This window comes from Ylistrum balloti, unplaced genomic scaffold (genome assembly GCF_031769215.1).
Source record: "Ylistrum balloti isolate Yb309-2 unplaced genomic scaffold, AGI_CSIRO_Ybal_v1 Utg371710, whole genome shotgun sequence".
Taxonomy (NCBI): Eukaryota; Metazoa; Mollusca; class Bivalvia; order Pectinida; family Pectinidae; genus Ylistrum; species Ylistrum balloti.
The window spans coordinates 276176-294610 of NW_026782861.1; the positions used below are offsets into that span (position 1 = coordinate 276176).

The 18435-nt window shown below is 33.9% G+C and overlaps 1 protein-coding gene across 1 annotated transcript in view; it reads left to right on the forward strand.

The window, feature by feature from the left end:
* The window catches only part of LOC132563402 (anoctamin-4-like), a 76052-nt gene that overhangs the window by 23429 nt on the left and 34188 nt on the right, over positions 1-18435 (forward strand). Inside the window, exons 3-4 of the mRNA XM_060228164.1 lie at positions 4957-5049; positions 14508-14572. Coding sequence (XP_060084147.1) covers positions 4957-5049; positions 14508-14572 — 158 coding nt within the window. The remainder of the gene's footprint in view (positions 1-4956; positions 5050-14507; positions 14573-18435) is intronic.

Here is an 18435-nt window from a genome sequence, read left to right on the forward strand (position 1 = left end):
CTTACTCTGTGTCAGGTTACATATATGATCTCCATTCTTACTCTGTGTCAGGTTACATGTTGTTGACATCTCATATAAATATATAGATCTCCATTCTTACTCTGTGTCAGGTTACATGTTGTTGACATCTCATATAAATATATAGATCTCCATTCTTACTCTGTGTCATGTTACATGTTGTTGACATCTCATATAGATCTCCATTCTTACTCTGTGTCAGGTTACATGTTGTTGACATCTCATATAAATATATAGATCTCCATTCTTACTGTGTGTCAGGTTACATGTTGTTGACATCTCATATAAATATATAGATCTACATTCTTACTCTGTGTCAGGTTACATGTTGTTGACATCTCATATAAATATATAGATCTCCATTCTTACTCTGTGTCAGGTTACATGTTGTTGACATCTCATATAAATATATAGATCTCCATTCTTACTCTGTGTCAGGTTACATGTTGTTGACATCTCATATAAATATATAGATCTCCATTCTTACTCTGTGTCAGGTTACATGTTGTTGACATCTCATATAAATATATAGATCTGTGTCAGGTTACATGTTGTTGACATTCTTACTACTTGTGTCAGGTTACATGTTGTTGACACATATAAATATATAGTGCGCAGGTACTTTTTGGAGATCAGATTTAAAAAAAAAAAATCTACAGAAAAATTAATTGACTGGTCACTGCGACGAAACATTTGATGTGGTCTGATCCATTGATAATTAGGAAACCACAATGAGCGTGACCCTAACACATGTAATTACCTTAAGTAAACAAATTTACCCAGGTGACCTAACAAGCATGAAAGGCTTGGCTGATTGTATAATTAACGGTTAATGACTGTTAACACGTTGAGTATGAGGAGACTGATGACACTCGGCTTGGGCTGAACGCGTACTATTGGTCAGAAAACGATGTTGTTTTAACTGTCTGAACATTTTCAATCCTACCTTGTCCCCATAAAAACAGGTGGTTTGTTCAGTATAGGCATGATCTTTCATGGTATCTGTGGTATCCGAAGGTATTTAATGATAGATTGTTTACACCGACATGGGGAAACTGCGAACGCCATTTGACTACGCCGAGAGACTGGAGTTTCGTGCCGCCGGTCGCCACTTCGACATTCCAGAGTGAAATATCAAGGCACAGAAGAAAGAAAAGACCGTCTAAAGTCCCAACCACTGACCAGAAGGGCTAACATAGGTGCGACAGCGAAAAACCCAGAGATGGAGAGAGAGAGCTGTTCAACTTTGTATGCGATCGCCGATATCCCGGCATCGCTGCCAGTACAACAGATATGCGCGTGCGGGCCATGCAGATCAAGAGAGGTCATGGGGTCACCAACTTTGGGCATTGGTGGGATGGGCTGTCCGATTTATGAACAGAACGACAATTGCCTAAAAACATCCGGATTCATTGAATTCCACAGATACATCATCAAAATGAGGCAGCAATTCAGACACTACTATAACCCCGACCAATAGTAAGACCGACGGGAAACGAAAAAAAAATTAAATTCACCGTAATGCTAGCGTGAATGGCAGATGATTAAAACATTTTATTTTTTTTGTTGTTTTTATCTCCAAACTATCATATAAGACCGACGACTTTTACATATAACTATGTGAAGGGAGGTAATCCAATATGGCGGATGCAGAACTCGGGAATGATAACCCCAGGAATGGCATGTACCTGCGTATAGTGCGCACCCCCTTTTTGACACGACAGTTTCAGCTTAAAAAAGTGCGCACTATACACGAATATTTACGGTATATCAATGTATTGATGTAAATGGCTTGTATTGTGGGATAGTTTTCTACCTTTAGTTCGGTAGTTGAAGAGTAAAAAATATTGTCACATTTTTGTAGTTTCAGCTTGTGTTAAAGCCTTTATTTATTTGTGTTTTTGTTTTTAATATTTTTCTATTACTTCCAAATTTCAACTATTTCAAATAAGTGAGAAACATGCTACTGAATCTGTGACGTCTCTTCTGTCCCTGACCAGTTTCCCTGGGCCTGTTGAGCGTGCCCCAGGGTACCGCCAGCTGGAGACCCTGGATTCGTCGTGGTTGTCGTCAGTAGTTTGCTCATTGCCCTCCATCATCAGCATGTTGCTTGCTGTCATACATGAGCACCATGCTGATGGTATATATAACCTTTTTAAAACAAAAATAAAAAAATGAAAATGAAAGAAAAAAGAAAAACAAAAATATCTCAAATGAAATTATTCACTCTCTCTGGTATAATATTGTTCTGTATAAAAATGAGAAACTGGGTATAGTCACAGTTTGGCTCCACAACTCTTTACAGGAGTTTACTTTAGGTAAAATACAACCAGTACTACTGTCCTATATTCGTGATGCAGTCCTCATATGTACGTAGGTTGTGGAGACAGTGATTTAGTGGTTGTACAGGGTTATGGAAAGATGAGATAGATAACAAGTAAGTCTGTAGACTGTTGTCGTTAATTTGATGGACATGTACATGAAAATTGAAAGGCATGGAAAGAACAAAAAGTAATTATGTAGAACTGGGTCTAAAGATGGAAGGAGGCGACAGAAGTATGAGTCGGTGTTTTATCACTGATTGTGATCTAAATTTGACTTACAGCCAACTGGAGAAAATCTATATGGTGTAACTCAATATGTAAGTTCCATGGATGTCAACCTCACATATACAGCTTCTGTTGTTTTAAGAATCCCTATTTTTGAGTTACAAGAAATTTTTTTGCCTCATTGATAGAATTTGTTGTCAAGATTGAGATATTTTCCAGAACAGACCTAAAGTATGGGTTTTTGGTAATTGTAAAAGTCTGGTTAAGTTTAAACTTTTATAAAATGTTTTGTGTCAACATGTTTAACTTAGTTACAATAAAATTTCTGATTGATCAATATTTTATCAAGCTTTTGTACTTAAAGACATTTTTGATCACTCTGATTTGTATTCAGGCGCTATCATCATAACTTCCTTTCTCAAACTACAGGCTGTCAAACAATTCCTATATTCCTATGTTTTCCTATATTTTGATTCAAAAACCTATATCTTGAAAGACCTCCTATATTTCCTATATTTTCCTATTTTTTGAAAAATATTCCTATATTTTCCCGGAAATTTGTTGCCGGTAAAAGAGAGTGTAAATATTTCTTTGATACTGCTTTTGACTTCTTTATTTTACAGGTTAGAGAAGTCTTTAACAGCATCACCAGCCACCAGAAAATGATTCAGTTCATCTCATTATCACCTGTATGGACACCTTGCAAGGCAGTACAACAGGATATTGGCCTTTTAGGTGCCCATTCAGGTGATGATGATGATGATGATGATGAGCTATGCATCAGCTCTGCCTGGATTGTGATGCTTTTGAAGTGAATGGTTTACTTTAAGGTAGTTTTTAATCATTGATTAATATAGAAATAGTAAGTGATGCTAAGAATTCTTAATATAAATGCTTTTGAATGAAACCATTTTTATTTGGAAAACTCCTATATTTTGCCTCAAAACTAGCAAAAAACTCCTACATTTTGCCTCAAAACTAGCAAAAAAACTTCTATATTTTGCCTCAAAACTAGCAAAAAACTATATTTGTTGAAAAAATATTCCTATATTTCTCCTTTATTTTGAAGAAGACTTGTTTGACAGCCTGAAACTGTGTCATTTTAATGGTAAAATACTTTACATTTCTACACTGCATTTTACCCTTGATTGGTAAATTTCATATACACCGAAGTTTAACCCTGATAAATGATTTTCAACCGTTTCAATTTAAGGTGACGGGGTACACATCAATAGCCTTTTTGAAGAACAATAAGTAATGAATTTTAATATGAATATTTTATTTTATGTATAAATTTGTCAAGAATGGAGGCATTTTTTGGCAAATTTTGTAAAATTTCGGGAAGTCAAAAATCTCTGTAACATGAAATATAGCACCTATGGAATTTTTAAAGAATAAAATTGTACCAATTTAAAAATAAAACTGAATTGATCAAATCTAAAAATAGAAATGATCTGAAAATGGACAAAGCCAAGAGATTGGCTGTGCGATACTTTCAGTAGGCAGTTACGAATGAATTGTAGTTGTTATAGAGAGAAAAAATTGTCTGTGGAGTTAATGTGAATGGTAAGGAGTATGTGTTTTAGCCGTGGTTGATAGTTAAGGAGTCGGTACTTTAGTCGAGATATGTAGTGTATGACAAGTATGTAGTACAGTACCTTTAAGATGATAACTTACTACAACTCTGGTACAGCTGACACATCCTTGTTCATTGCACTACACACATCTAAAGTTACTACGGTAGATACGCCAGGCTCTGACATGATGCTGTACACTTTTTATGTTCAATGGCTTTTGTGATTGAGAGAGATAACATATCCTGAGGTTAATAGAGACAAAGAGCATTTTTTTGTCCCATTAGATGTAACTTTCTAGATTGCTGTACATGGCACTGCCCTACACGTAGGGGGTTATTAGTCCTGTGTACTGAAGTACTGTGTATGCCTGGTTATAGCCCCAGCTTCTCATATCGTCACTTAAGCAGATTGTTACTATGATACACAGGTTCAATCATAGGTACGTGACCTTTTCAGATAGGTTTATTTGATACAGGTATTTGTTTAAGAAGGTGAGGTAATTCTTGCACAGTGAAAAAATTTTGCTCCATTCTTGAACACAAGTCTAAAACATCAGCACATTCCGAAGTGCTTCGTAATTGTGTAGTTGATTTAGGAAGTTACTGGTGATTTTTTTTATTTTAATTGTTGTGTGAAAATATTTATAAAAAATTGTCACAATTTTACTATATGTGGAATTAAACAGAAAAGAAGGGGAGTAACTCTACTCTTCAAACTGCTTTATGTATTTAGGTTCTAACTGGGCTCTGTGTATCAATATATGCATTGTTCTGATACTTATATACAGCATATAATTGTGTTTATTTCACTAGGTGTGAGTCCTGCTGACCCAAATGAAGGGAACTTATATCCTACCATGGATAAAGAGCCAAGTGGTGCTGCACCCATTGGATTTGAGGGCCATGGTGAGTACCTTGATTGTTAATAATTGTCATTTTTATAATATCTATATAATTGACGTTGTCTTTCCAATGCCATTGTAACATTTAACTTCTGTACAACTGACCTGTGTCCCTGCTATCATTTATAAATAGCTTTTAAATGTCTTTTTATATGTTACCTGATTGGAATATTTTTTGACAAAGTCTTGGGACTGTCGTGATGCACTAATATTTCCCTGAAAACGAGAAGTCTGTTTGGATTCTGTTTCAGTTATGTAGGAATTTCACATAAAGCAAATTATTTTGCTTGCAAAAAGATTTTGAGTAATGATACATATTCCCTACCATATATTTGTGTAGTAAGTTTAGTCTAACCCTGATATAAAATCTACTAATTTTGAATGTTAGGACTGTGGAATGGTTTTCTAGTCTGTGAATTTTACACTCGTACAGCATATTGTAATCTGCCAATAAGCAAATTTTTGCTGGATTTTTTGTTTGTTTATGTTTTTCTTATTGATGATGTAGCGCAAAAGAGGAACCTACTATATCTCAAGTTCTCATTGTGAAATGCCTGCTGTGTGTCAGGATATAAACTGCATGGTCACCAATGTCATGACCTTTCGGTCTTCTGATATCTCAAGTCATTTTGAGTTTTTCTCCTAATTTCATCTCTGAAAAGTTTCAAGGTCAATAAATAGGGGAAAAAGTTTTCAGGTCAGAAGTTAGGAGGGGGGAAGTTTTCAGGTCAGAAGTTATGGGAAAACATTTGCAGGTCAGAAGTTAAGGGAGGGGGAAAGTTTTCAGGTAAGAAGTGGGGGGAGGGGGGAGTTTTTAGGTAAGAAGTTCAGGGGGGAAAAAGTTTCCAGATCTGAAGTTGGGGGATAAAAAGTTTTCAGGTCAAAAGTTAGAGGGAGGGGGAAAGTTTTCAGGTTAGAAGTGGTGTTGGGGGGGTGGGGGGGGATTTTTCAGGTCAGAAATTAAGGGGGAAAAAGTTTCCAGGTCTGAAGTTGGGGGATAAAAAGTTTTTAGGTCAGAAGTTGGGGAGTAAACAGTGTTTAGGTCAGAAGTTGGTGGGGGGAAAGTTTTCAGGTCAGAAGTTGGGGGGGAAAAAGTTTCCAGATCTGAAGTTGCGGGATAAAAAGTTTTCAGGTCAGAAGTTAGAGGGAGGACGAAAGTTTTCAGGTCAGAAGTTGGGGGGTAAAAATTTTTCAGGTCAGAAGTTTGGGGGGTAAAATGTTTTCAGGTCAGAAGTTTGAGGGGGGTGGGGGAGAAATAGGCCCAGGGGTTGGTTAAGTTAGAGAAAGTTTTAGGGTCATTAGTAAGGGTAAAAGTTTAGGGTTGGTTAAGTTAATTTTGAGGGAAAAATTTTAGGGTAGGTAATTGGGGGGAAAAAGCTTTTGGGTGAGTAGTTAGTGGGAATTTTACGGATTAAAGATGGTTGAGTTCACATTTCAAGAAGTAAGCTTTAGGGTCAAAAGTTATACTAGGAAAGTTTAATGGTTAGTACCATTAGAAAAGGTGAATTATTGGAATTTAAGGCGGGTTAAGTAAGAGAGAAAAAGCTTTAGCATTTGTAGTTAGGGGAAATTAATTTACTTTGTTGTTGATTTTACTGAAATTTCTTGACTTTAACGGCTAAAAATTTAAGTTTTACTTACCAAAGTCATGAAACATGGTGTTATCAAATGAATATTAGTCACTCTTCATGGACGTAATAGAAATAGATACACAGGAATGGATGACGAGGAGAAATCTGTAAGATTCACTAGACTTTCAGTAGGTAACGCAGGTGACCTACTTTCTCACATCTGGACAGGGGATCTATCTTTTCAGTTAATCTCTACTTTGCTTTACAATATTATTTCAAAAGCTGACAATCTTGCCTTGGTTATATGAACAATATTCTAATCAAACAAAAGACCTATGTCTGGTAATAAGCCCACCTTTATATATACTACTGTTCAGTAAAACTACAACTTTTACATCATTGCCCTGCAATAAGCCCGCCTATATATATACTACTGTTCAGTAAAACTACAACTTTTACATCATTGCCCTGCAATAAGCCCACCTATATATATACTACTGTTCAGTAAAACTACAACTTTTACATCATTGCCCTGCAATAAGCCCACCTGATAACTTTGAAAAATAATTTTTTATGTTGGTCCTGGGATTATTGCAGGATACACTTGTTAGTATTGCCACTTAATCCATCAATGATTTCTGTATCTAATTTACATTTTTTAAACTAAAAACAATGCAATATGCAGATTTGCTTGTGAAATAACAGCTCACTTCTATATTGAAGTGAACAGAACATTGAATCTCATGACAGAAAACTTCACAATTGCTTGATGATATTGTATACTGAAAAAATATTTCTGATATTGATATGATATATATATGTATATAGTTTCTCTGCTAAGTCATCATTATTTTCAAGGGGATCAAGTGTCAACACTTTGTCCATGAAATGATATTGATAGCTGCAATGTTGTGTCCATGTGTTATACTCTGGCAATCATCATATCAAAAATGGAGGTTTTGCTTGTAAAACCAATTCTCATTTCAGTAATACTTACCATAACTTTAGTATACATATCTTCACTAATTAGCAGAATTAGTGGAAGATATGCATACTAAAGTTATGGTAATTATTATAGAAATTACGAAACAGCTTTATAGAGTTTTGCATGTGCGATCTTGAAAACTTAAATTCTATTCTTCTACATTTATGTATATGTATATATCCATTTTATATTACCTTTTTCTTTTTCTCTCCCTGGCTTTCCCTCCTCATCATTTACGGACTTTTTAAAAATAGGAAGTGTTGGAAATGGAGTAAGTGATTTAGAAAGTGAATCAGTAGATGTACAAAATGAAGAAGAATTTGTGATAGGAGGTGAATCAGCATTTGTAGAAATTTTACCAGAATTTTTAGAAAATGGGAAAGATTATGTTGAGAACGGAACAGAATGTGCCGAAATTGAAGTGGAGCAACGAAACGCAACTGCGTTACCTAATATGGACAAACAAGAAAATGGCGATGAGAGCATGGCAGTCCCTGGTTTTACTAAAATAGGTTAACATCAACTCATTATTTCTAAATATTCAGCATGCTTTATATTGAGTATGAAATCCTATGTATGTGATAGGGTTTTATTGATGCCTGCGTAATTGATGTGTTTTTTATGCAATACTCATGATGTTTGAAATATTGAAAGTTCGTTAAATGTGAATTTTATGTTTACTAATGTCACGTTAATGAACATCAATTTTTATACTTAGATAATTAAATGGGATAATTATAAAAAAAATAATATAAAGACATACATGGCTTTTCAAGGATGCATGCACTTTAAGCCTGTATTAATTACAGATGTATACAGTAGTGTTTCCAGCTACAGGAGAGGTAAAATCTGTATTTGCCTTCCTTAGAGATGAACAACTCACATGCATTTTGTACTCTAGAAATATTACTACATGTAGTGTAACCAATGTTACAGCAGGATAATTTTGTCTTAAAGACATTTCATGTCATATATTTACTTTATAACGAGTTGATGTCTTGAACTTGTCGTACTTTATGACAGAAAAATAAGTTATCACCTCTGTGTAATGTAGACCGGGAAAACTCCAATTCCTGAGGATTAATTTCTTTTTTCACTAATGCCACTCAATAGAACCTCATGTTAAACTTTGAAATTCTAACCATGGATTGGGATATGTTTCTGTGTACACGATTCATCTTATTGATCTGTGTCAGGGATCTGTTATATATTAATGTTTAAAAGCCCTGGAGGCTTGACAGTTTAATACTGCTGGTCAATATTTGCTGTCCATTCTGACATGATGATAAAATGTGGATGGAATCTATAGTGAAACAGCTGTATCACAGTAATCAGACCGCAGAAATTCTGTGGTTCCCCACAATATCTGTCTCCAGAGAGCCCTGGAAATCTCAACTCTAATCCCAATAGAAAAAACCATCAATTCTAAACCCACTAAGAATAGTGCTTCCCCTCAATCTCCTAGCCAGGAAGCACTAAAACCCTCAACTCTTAACCCAATAGAAATAGTGCTTCCCCTCAATCTCCTAGCCAGGAAGCACTAAAACCCTCAACTCTAAACCCAATAGAAATAGTGCTTCCCCTCAATCTCCTAGCCAGGAAGTACTAAAACCCTCAACTCTAAACCCAATAGAAATAGTGCTTCCCCTCAATCTCCTAGCCAGGAAGCACTAAAACCCTTTACTCTAAACCCAATAGAAATAGTGCTTCCCCTCAATCTCCTAGCCAGGAAGCACTAAAACCCTCAACTCTAAAACCAGCAAGAATACTGAATTTTTTATATAGCAGGCAAGCTTTTAGTTATAACCTCACATCACAATAATCTGTGTTATTTGTCTAGACTTAACAGTGACTGAATGTTGATTGTTTGTTCGGGCTGATGCGTCAACATAACCACATGTAGGAAATAAAAGGAACAGACAGCCAGACAACGCCTTCGGTAGATTTCAGTCGAGTTTAATGGTTTACATGTTCGACACACTAGGTGTGTCGTCCTCAGAACAGAGTAAATATTCAAACTACAGGGCTATAGATATTGCCTATGCATAGCAACTACACATGTTATTGATATTTGACGTCATAGATAGTACACTGGTTACAATGACGTGGTGTGTTAGTGACGTCATAATACTAGAAAGTAGATATAGGCGGAACTCCGCAATGTAATAAGTTACTACTGAGTACTGTACAAATCTGATTATATGAGTTTATAATAAATAAAAAATACCAATAATCTACCAATAGTATCTCCGATATATATGAAAACATATGCCGCGTAGTGTATTATAGCTGAAGATTTATATACCCAATCGGTAAGTAATCCAATCCTGCTCTGTATGTATCTCCACTGAGTTACAGTTCCAATGGCTTGCACATCTATCTTCAATACAAAATTAATACTGTACATATGTGTACATACAAACAACTGTAAGTTATAGGTTAACAAATGTAAAACCACATGGTTAATCACTCAGTATGCAAATTAATATTTATAGAATAAATACACTGAAATGCGATAATGAATAGTTTATATCCGGTATCCAGACGTAGTGAGGATTATAATTATCCGTGTCTGATATTGAGTCCCTGTGGTTCCGCGGTGTTCAAATATGTAATTCCGTGCGGAATCCGCCTTGTGTGGACTATTGAACTTACCGTACGATTGCACCGGACATTGGATCTCTTTTCCTTTGTAACATGTAGGAAATGTTTATTCTCTTGATCAAAGTTGAGAATTAATATAATTTGAGACAGTTTCACACACCAATGGTTTTATAATAACAGATTTCAGACTCTTTTTTTTTCCAAAATGATCCTAATCAATCATAGTTAGGCTACATATTTATATAAAAAGGATATTTTTGAGTTATTGAGATGTGGATCAGAACCGAAAAATTGGTTAAATGTATTCATACATATTTGTATATATATTTATATATGTGGTATACGTATATTTAATGCATTGAAAATAGATCTATACATGAACATATATTTGTATTTTAATTAGAAAACACAGGGGAAAAGATGCTTATGTTACCCTACTTACCTCCCTTCTTCCAATAATCATGATCCACAAGTTTGGAAGCCATTCTTGTTTTTTAATTGACAGTGTGTAGTTCTCTCTGCATGTAATTATTTAGAAGTGTTATTCTGTAAACTGCATGTGCCACCCAAAGTCTGCATCTTTGCATATAATTGATTTCATTTCAGCATTTGTCATTTAAAATGCTTTATCACAAACAGGAAATAGATTATTGCACAAGATAAAACAGGTAAAAGTAACGGCAATCTGTTACACGTAGAATGCTACTATATTAGTTTGGTGTTGTAGAATTGTCTTATGTTTTAAACATGAGCATAATTCTGAACTGAAAGAAAGTTATTCTATTTTTCTACATAATAGATTTGATGCTGGAAGGAAAAACTGAAATGCTGCTATTTCATATAAAGGCAAAGTTAAAAAGAAAATAATGTGCATGTTTTACCCGGAATGAAATGAAAAGATATACAGACTATCCTATATAAGTATCAGTGCTGAATATTGATATGGCAGAAGTTATGAGATTCAGATAAATGAATTGGTTATTTTTAGTCCAGATATAATCTGCTGTTAGAGGGACTACTGTTTATTAGAATTACTATGGTATTTCTGTGTAGGTGTATAGTTTCTCTGTAGCTTGGCTTTGCATTCACTATGTAATGTGGATCAGTCAAGCGTGAACTTAAACTTTTGTGTTTCCCATCATATGTTGTCCTATAGATTTACCTGTGTTTTTCTTATCATGTGAGCCCGCATATACTACCTTAAAGTATCGACCCTCATATATATATATATATAAATCTGTGAGTGTCGTTCATAATCCGGAGGAAATGTCCGACACTGTACCACTACACCTATCCAACCAGGGGTACGGGGCTATCCCTCCCACAGATCACGAGGATGTGATAGCCGTATGTTGTGGTAGGGAACATTACGTATTTAAGCTGACGTGTAAGATGTGTCACTTTGTACATGTTGTTTTTTACCTCGAACATTGACATCTTGAAGAGTGGTCAGGGTGACAGGTGTATATAGTATTTAAGTCTTTACGTTCCAATATGTATTGCATTTAAAATTGCCTTGATTTCCTCAACTTTTATATAACAGATTTACTGAAAAATATGTCTGATATATTTAAAGGCTGGTGAATATTATCTGCTATGTTAGCAACAAGTACTTTTAAGGGTGATTGAATTAATATGAATGAAAGCCTTGCCTGAAAATTAAGATTTACTGAAACATATGTCAGATCTATGTAGGAGTAGTTGTAAATATCTTGGGAATGCTTTTCTGTTCCATGTGCAACCTAAACTTAAAAATGTGATTGAATTCAGTTGCACGACACTTTGCCAGAAACAATTTCTGGTAACATATGTCTGATATATGTGAAGGTGGTTAATATCTTGTGACACTTTTCTGTTTCGTGTGCAACCTGTACTTATAAGGGTGATTGAAGTTAGTTGTTGGAGTGCTGTTCTTATGATGTGTGTAGGGAAATGAAAATAGCAACTTGTAGAAATTTGTATATTTTGCATATTATGTGCAAAAAAATCATTTGAAGAATGTTGAATTTTTTGTTGAGGAAAAGTGTGCAAATGATCAATGTACATATGGAAATAATTTATGAACCTCATCTTGTTAATAACACTGTATACTATCAACATACATCAATTAGATATAAAATATCATTTCCTCAGTTTCATTTCGAAAATACGAACAGTCAGTTACATGCTTTTGTTTTTGCCAAATATTCCTTGATAAGTTTTTATGAATTTTATGTCTTGGTGAAAATTTGGCATGACTAAATCACCTGGCTATTTTTTGGGTCCTGTGTACGTATTTCTGTCAGACTGGATTATATATCTACGTAAATGTACATACAATCTTCGTTTTTGCTTAATTTGATATTGTCATTCATGATTGAATCATTCTGTGTCTTTTTATATACCAGTTCTGTTGTTACAAGAAAGATGTGATGATGCAAAACATCATATGATCAACACCACTGTATTTTTTCAATAATGCATTATTTGGTAACTCCTAGAAATACTTTCTGTTTGTAAAATTTGAAATTTATTACAGTTATTAAGGTCCATTGAAGAAGTTTTAGTGCTGGTAATGTATACTCTAGATGTATAGCTGTGAAGGCAAGGTAAAATCTGCAAGAACCCTTAGTTTGAATGTATAGACGCATTCTGTCAAGTGTGCGGAAAAAAATTGGGTACATTTATAAACATCATCAGTCATCAGATAATTCATTGATGCTGTAAATCAGTGTGAAACAAATTTTTGGTTTAAATCTAATCTTAAGTATAATCAAAAAATATTATGGACAAAAAGGAGAAAATCACAATAATCATACTTGTCTTTCTGAACCACTACGAAAGCAGAGATAAAAAAAGCCTTTAATTTTTACTGAACCATTGTCTTATCTCGAGTGATTTAGAATGGTGGTTTAGAGTAAGTCTTGTACATTAAGTGTCATTCCAGACTGGAGTAAAACTTGGTAATGAAAATTTGGTGTAAAGAATAAAAAGGCAGTGAAGTAGGTAGCTTTTATCCCAGTTCTGTCTGTCTTGAAGATATCAATTTACATGGTCAACACAACAACACGCAAATGAGGATAAAAGAGGTAAACATTGAAAAAAATGAACAAAATGTCACAAACAAAACGAGGAATAAATAAAGAAGGACCTATATCCGGTCGTGGGTAGGTATGACAACGAGCAGGTAGAGGGGCTCCATGCGGGAGAGGGAGGTGGGGGGTGGACAGAGGTGAGGGGTGGGGTGGGGTGGGGTGGGGGGGGGTGTGGGGGGGGGGGTAAAGGGGATTGGACTCTCTTTTTCATGAAAGTGGAAGATATGCATCTAAAGTTATGGTAATTATTACTGAAATGAAAATCAATTTACAGACTATACTGAATTAACCACAGGTGCTATGGAAATGTTGGTGTACTGTTGATGAACTTTTTGAACAAAATCATCTGTCCTACATGTCTCTTCTTAGATTTAAGAGGCATGAATGGGCTCCAATTTTTTTCTCTTTATTTGACAATGTTAAATGAAGGTCAGTTGTGAAGTCAAAGTTTTCAAATCTAGGTGGCTAATATAAGAGAGAAAAAATCAAGTGGTAAAAATGTTTATGGACTCCTTCAAGTTCATCATCATAATGTCCATGCCTTAGAATGGAGTGAAAATTCACTTGTAAATAATTTCCTATGTATGTGTGTAAATTTTGTGCATGTAATATTTTATTAATTACTTCCTTGTTGTTCTCCAGGAAAGTGAAGTTGTTGTTTAGATCTGGTATATACTTTGATTTTATCCTATTTCCTTCTACATGGTTTGCTGTTTTTAATCATAGCTCATTTAGTATTTTCTTCTGTATATATTTTTTGTAAACAATAAATGTACATTGCTGCTTGTATTTTTTGTATTATTTTGACATTTGCTCATTACAGCCTCAAGTTTCTAGAAATGCTGTACAAACACAATTTTTTTTCATTTAACTTCTTTATAAATATGAACTTTTGAAATTTAAATGAAACTAGTTATGATCTTTTTAAACTTGAATCACACTTTGAACTGTGTACTCATTGTTTTTCCCCTCTGATAGAATTAATGTTATATTATAATTACCTGTTATCATACATCAAATCATGTCCATCATGTAAAATGAATTTTATATCAGGAAATCTTTTTATCTTTAAGGAAATTCAATCATAATATGTTTAAAATTCTTTCTTTGTAACGTGTATGGAAATCTAGTTGAACCTTAGACCAGTTGACAGGTTGTTGGTATATAAATATATCTTTGTATCTGTGGTTTTGTTAGCATTATTTTTTTTTTTTTGTTATGGTTGCAGCCAATGGTGGCCCCGAGGATGGAAGAGAGGAGAGCACAGCAGTTGATATAGAGAGAAGTCCAGAGGTAAGCTATTCCCTCAGCTGTCAGTTTTAACAGAAAAATCTGACTGTCATAGTGCAATATGGAAATACAGTAGCTTTATCTATATAGTGTTGTTAAAGTTACTGGGAAAAACATCCTTCTTTCACAATAGTTTATTCTAGTTCTGCATGTAAACAATTTTGAAAAGTAAATTATTGTGGTGCTAGTTTAAACTTAGATTTATTAATCTATAATGCTAAAAAAAAAAGATATGAAAAAAATCACATTACATTTCGTTTCGTTCTGGTTCATTCATTGGGAACTTCAAGACATTTATTTACACAATACCATAAGTGAAAGACAGTTTTTTCCATGTTTGAAATAAACAACTTAAATATCAGAATTTTTTAAAGTTTAACTAATCTAAATTTTTTTAAAAATTTTTTTTTTACATTTATATTATGGTTGTTTTTTGTATGCTTTATGATAGGAGAGACAACTTGTAAGTTTTACAATCAAGATTTTTAACATGTAGAATTAACTGCCCTCCTTTATTAACTAAAGCCTTTGCTGACATACCTCACACTAACTCTGAGAGTGATATAAACATCATACAGATATAGAAATATTGTTCTTCTGAAAAAAAACCCAGTAGGATTAAGCATGCACATTTTCATCGAAATTATCATTTCTTAAAAAAAAAAAAGAAAAAAAATATTGCCAAGTGGATAGCATTTACATTATAGTTATAGAACTTGGTAGGATTTCTTAGAGTACTAAACAGCGTTATGGTTCTGGATTTGCTGTCGGTAGGATGGTGTGGGTGCGATGGAGGTAGGTGATCACGCCTTAAAGCTTTTCTATGTGTAGTGTTATCATAATGTAGTACACTGTGTGTAAACCCTGACACGTACATTGGGATAGCTCTCATTATATGCATATCTATATAAGTACACTGTGTAAACTGTTTCACATACATTTGGATAGTCACTATAACAAACCATATATCATACAGTTTGTACATATACCTATATACAGTATATTATACTACAGGTCTAGTATTTTCTATACCTTTCAGTATTATTCCATATATTAACCTCAGAAATCTGAAAGTAAATGTTTCCAGAAATGAACACTGAAATTATTTTCTGTGATTTTTCTATATAATTGTTTCATTTCATCAGATATTTTTCTTGTTGATGGTCATTTGCCTTAGTCTGAACTATACCTCTTAGGTACATATGGGGGGACCCTTAGGTACACGTGGTGGGACCCTTAGGTACACGTGGGGGGATAAGAGTATTTCATTTTATGCTCCGCAAAGGAGAGCATATAGTTGCCGCTTTCTCCATCTGTCCATCTGTTCGTCCGTCCCTCCATCATAATTTTTGTTCGGAGCATATCACAAAAATTATAAGAGGTATCAACATGAAACTTTATAGGTAGATATATCTTGATGAGGAGAAGTGCACTGTACACGTACCATAACTCTTTTTGCATAATTTAGCAGTTATTGAAACTTGGTGTATACATTGGTCATATTAAGAGAATGTGCAGTATACCAAATTCAGGGCCTGCAACTTCTTCATGACAAATTAATGCACTTTGATTAAATGTTGTTACCATTAAGTCCTTTTCGGGAAGCATTCATTAGTTTCGCTGATACTCTTGTATATTTAACTACAGAATCTTGTGTGTCCAAAAATTTATTGTGATTTCCATTCTGGTATGAAATTCAAGATGGCCACTGCATGCTGGCTGAAATGACACACTAAACTTTCAATGCCTTTACAGTAGCCTAGGTGAAATGGCGGTATTTATTGTCCTTTTTGTGTCAGAAATATCAAGGTATTTTAATTTATTTAGTACCATCTGCCGATATCAACCTTTCTGGGCATTATCAGTACGACAAATACAGATTTTACGTGTCTTATTGTATCTGAAATACGGTACCCTGTTCTATAAATACTAAAATAGTGGACATAGTATTGTTTTTGTTTCTGGAGCTTTTACCTCTGGTCTCTCTGTCCTTAGGGTTACCTGGTACACATTATTGTTATTTCAAATTCAAGATATATAAGATGGCCAATATGTTTCATGGTTATGAGTATAGTGTTCAAATAGAAGATTTTGTGAATGCTGCAGGTCCATTGGGCCTGTTGTAATTAAACAACTTCCATATGAGTCTGAGTACACTTTTACATGAGATCAATGTCTAGATAAGATAAATTATGAGGTTCTGACAGTTAGTCATAAAACAGAAACAGATGTCACCCCAGCTTGTGAAAATTGATTAGTGAATACATTTTTGTGTGCATGAGAATAGCTCTTTGTATAATTGTATTTTCTTAAATATTGAAGTCAGTAAACAATAGTTCATCTCCATGCTGTAGTTTCCAAAATATTTTCCTCAATTCTGTCAATGATTCTCAGTTGTATTCTTCTTTATAATGAAATACAGTGTCAATAAACGTATCTCTGAGGACTGTCAGATTTCACAAACCCATGCACTGGACAGTAAATCAATATTCAGACTCCGGGAATATTTCTCTTGTAGACACCAGACTTCCCTAGATACCACAAAATGTAGAGTACCATTTTCTGGACAGCCTCCATTGGCTTTTAGCTCTACTGTCTATCACCATAGAAATCCTTTACTGCTCATTCTCGGACAACTTCAGATTCCAATTCTGTCTGATCTGGAATATGTGTCACTTTGTCTACATCCATCTTATCTAGTCTGTAAATGTTTCCACACAAATGCCCAAATTTTATGCCAATGTATACATTCAAAGACTTTTTTTTTATTTTTTAAAAGTGGATAACTAGTTTGTTGTTGTTAACCTAATTGAAATGCTTTTTGTAGCTTTGAAATGTTTGCTGTGTCCCGAATAAAAAGAAAAAATATATAGAATAGATGTGGTAACACTATTTTATTTTTAAAATTCCTTAACTGTATTCGAATAAACAGAAAAAATATATAGAATAGATGTGGTAACACTATTTTATTTTTAAAATTCCTTAACTGTATTCGAATAAACAGAAAAAATATATAGAATAGATGTGGTAACACTATTTTATTTTTAAAATTCCTTAACTGTATTCGAATAAAAAGAAAAAATATATAGAACAGATGTGGTAACACTATTTTATTTTTAAAATTCCTTAACTGTATTCGAATAAAAAGAAAAAATATATAGAATAGATGTGGTAACACTATTTTATTTTTAAAATTCCTTAACTGTATTCGAATAAAAAGAAAAAATATATAGAATAGATGTTGTAACACTATTTTATTTTTAAAATTCCTTAACTGTATTGTACCTACATTTCCACAGTAATAAGATATCTATTAAACTTATCCATTGAATGATGATAAAAGACATTATTGGCTAAGGTGAAGGAGAATTTAGTTTTTAAACAATGATGTATGAATGGTCTACTTCAGACAGACAGTATCAACATACAATATTAAGTTGTTACATAGAATTAAAAAGCCAGTATTACCGACAAAAATCCACTGCAAGAAAAACAGTATGAAACCTGTGACTCCATGGTAATCCATATCGCCTTGGCAACAGGATACATGATATATCATTACAGAAATAGTGATTTGATCAGATTTTTAAAGATATATACAGCTGCCATAACAACTCAAGCCATACCCTTTTCATTTGATTTTGTTGGTCAATTTATCGCAATTATGAAGATATCAAATAACAGAAAGCATGCAGAGGTTTAATGCTGGTCTTTGGGGTAAAAAATTTATCTTGATCAATGAATTATTACGAAATTTTCGGAGTTTATTAGATCAGATAATGTACAGCATATCCCTGTAGAATACATGTAGTTATTCCCAAGATTAGGCCTGTGATATAGTTGTATTTATTTCAGATTAATGTTTC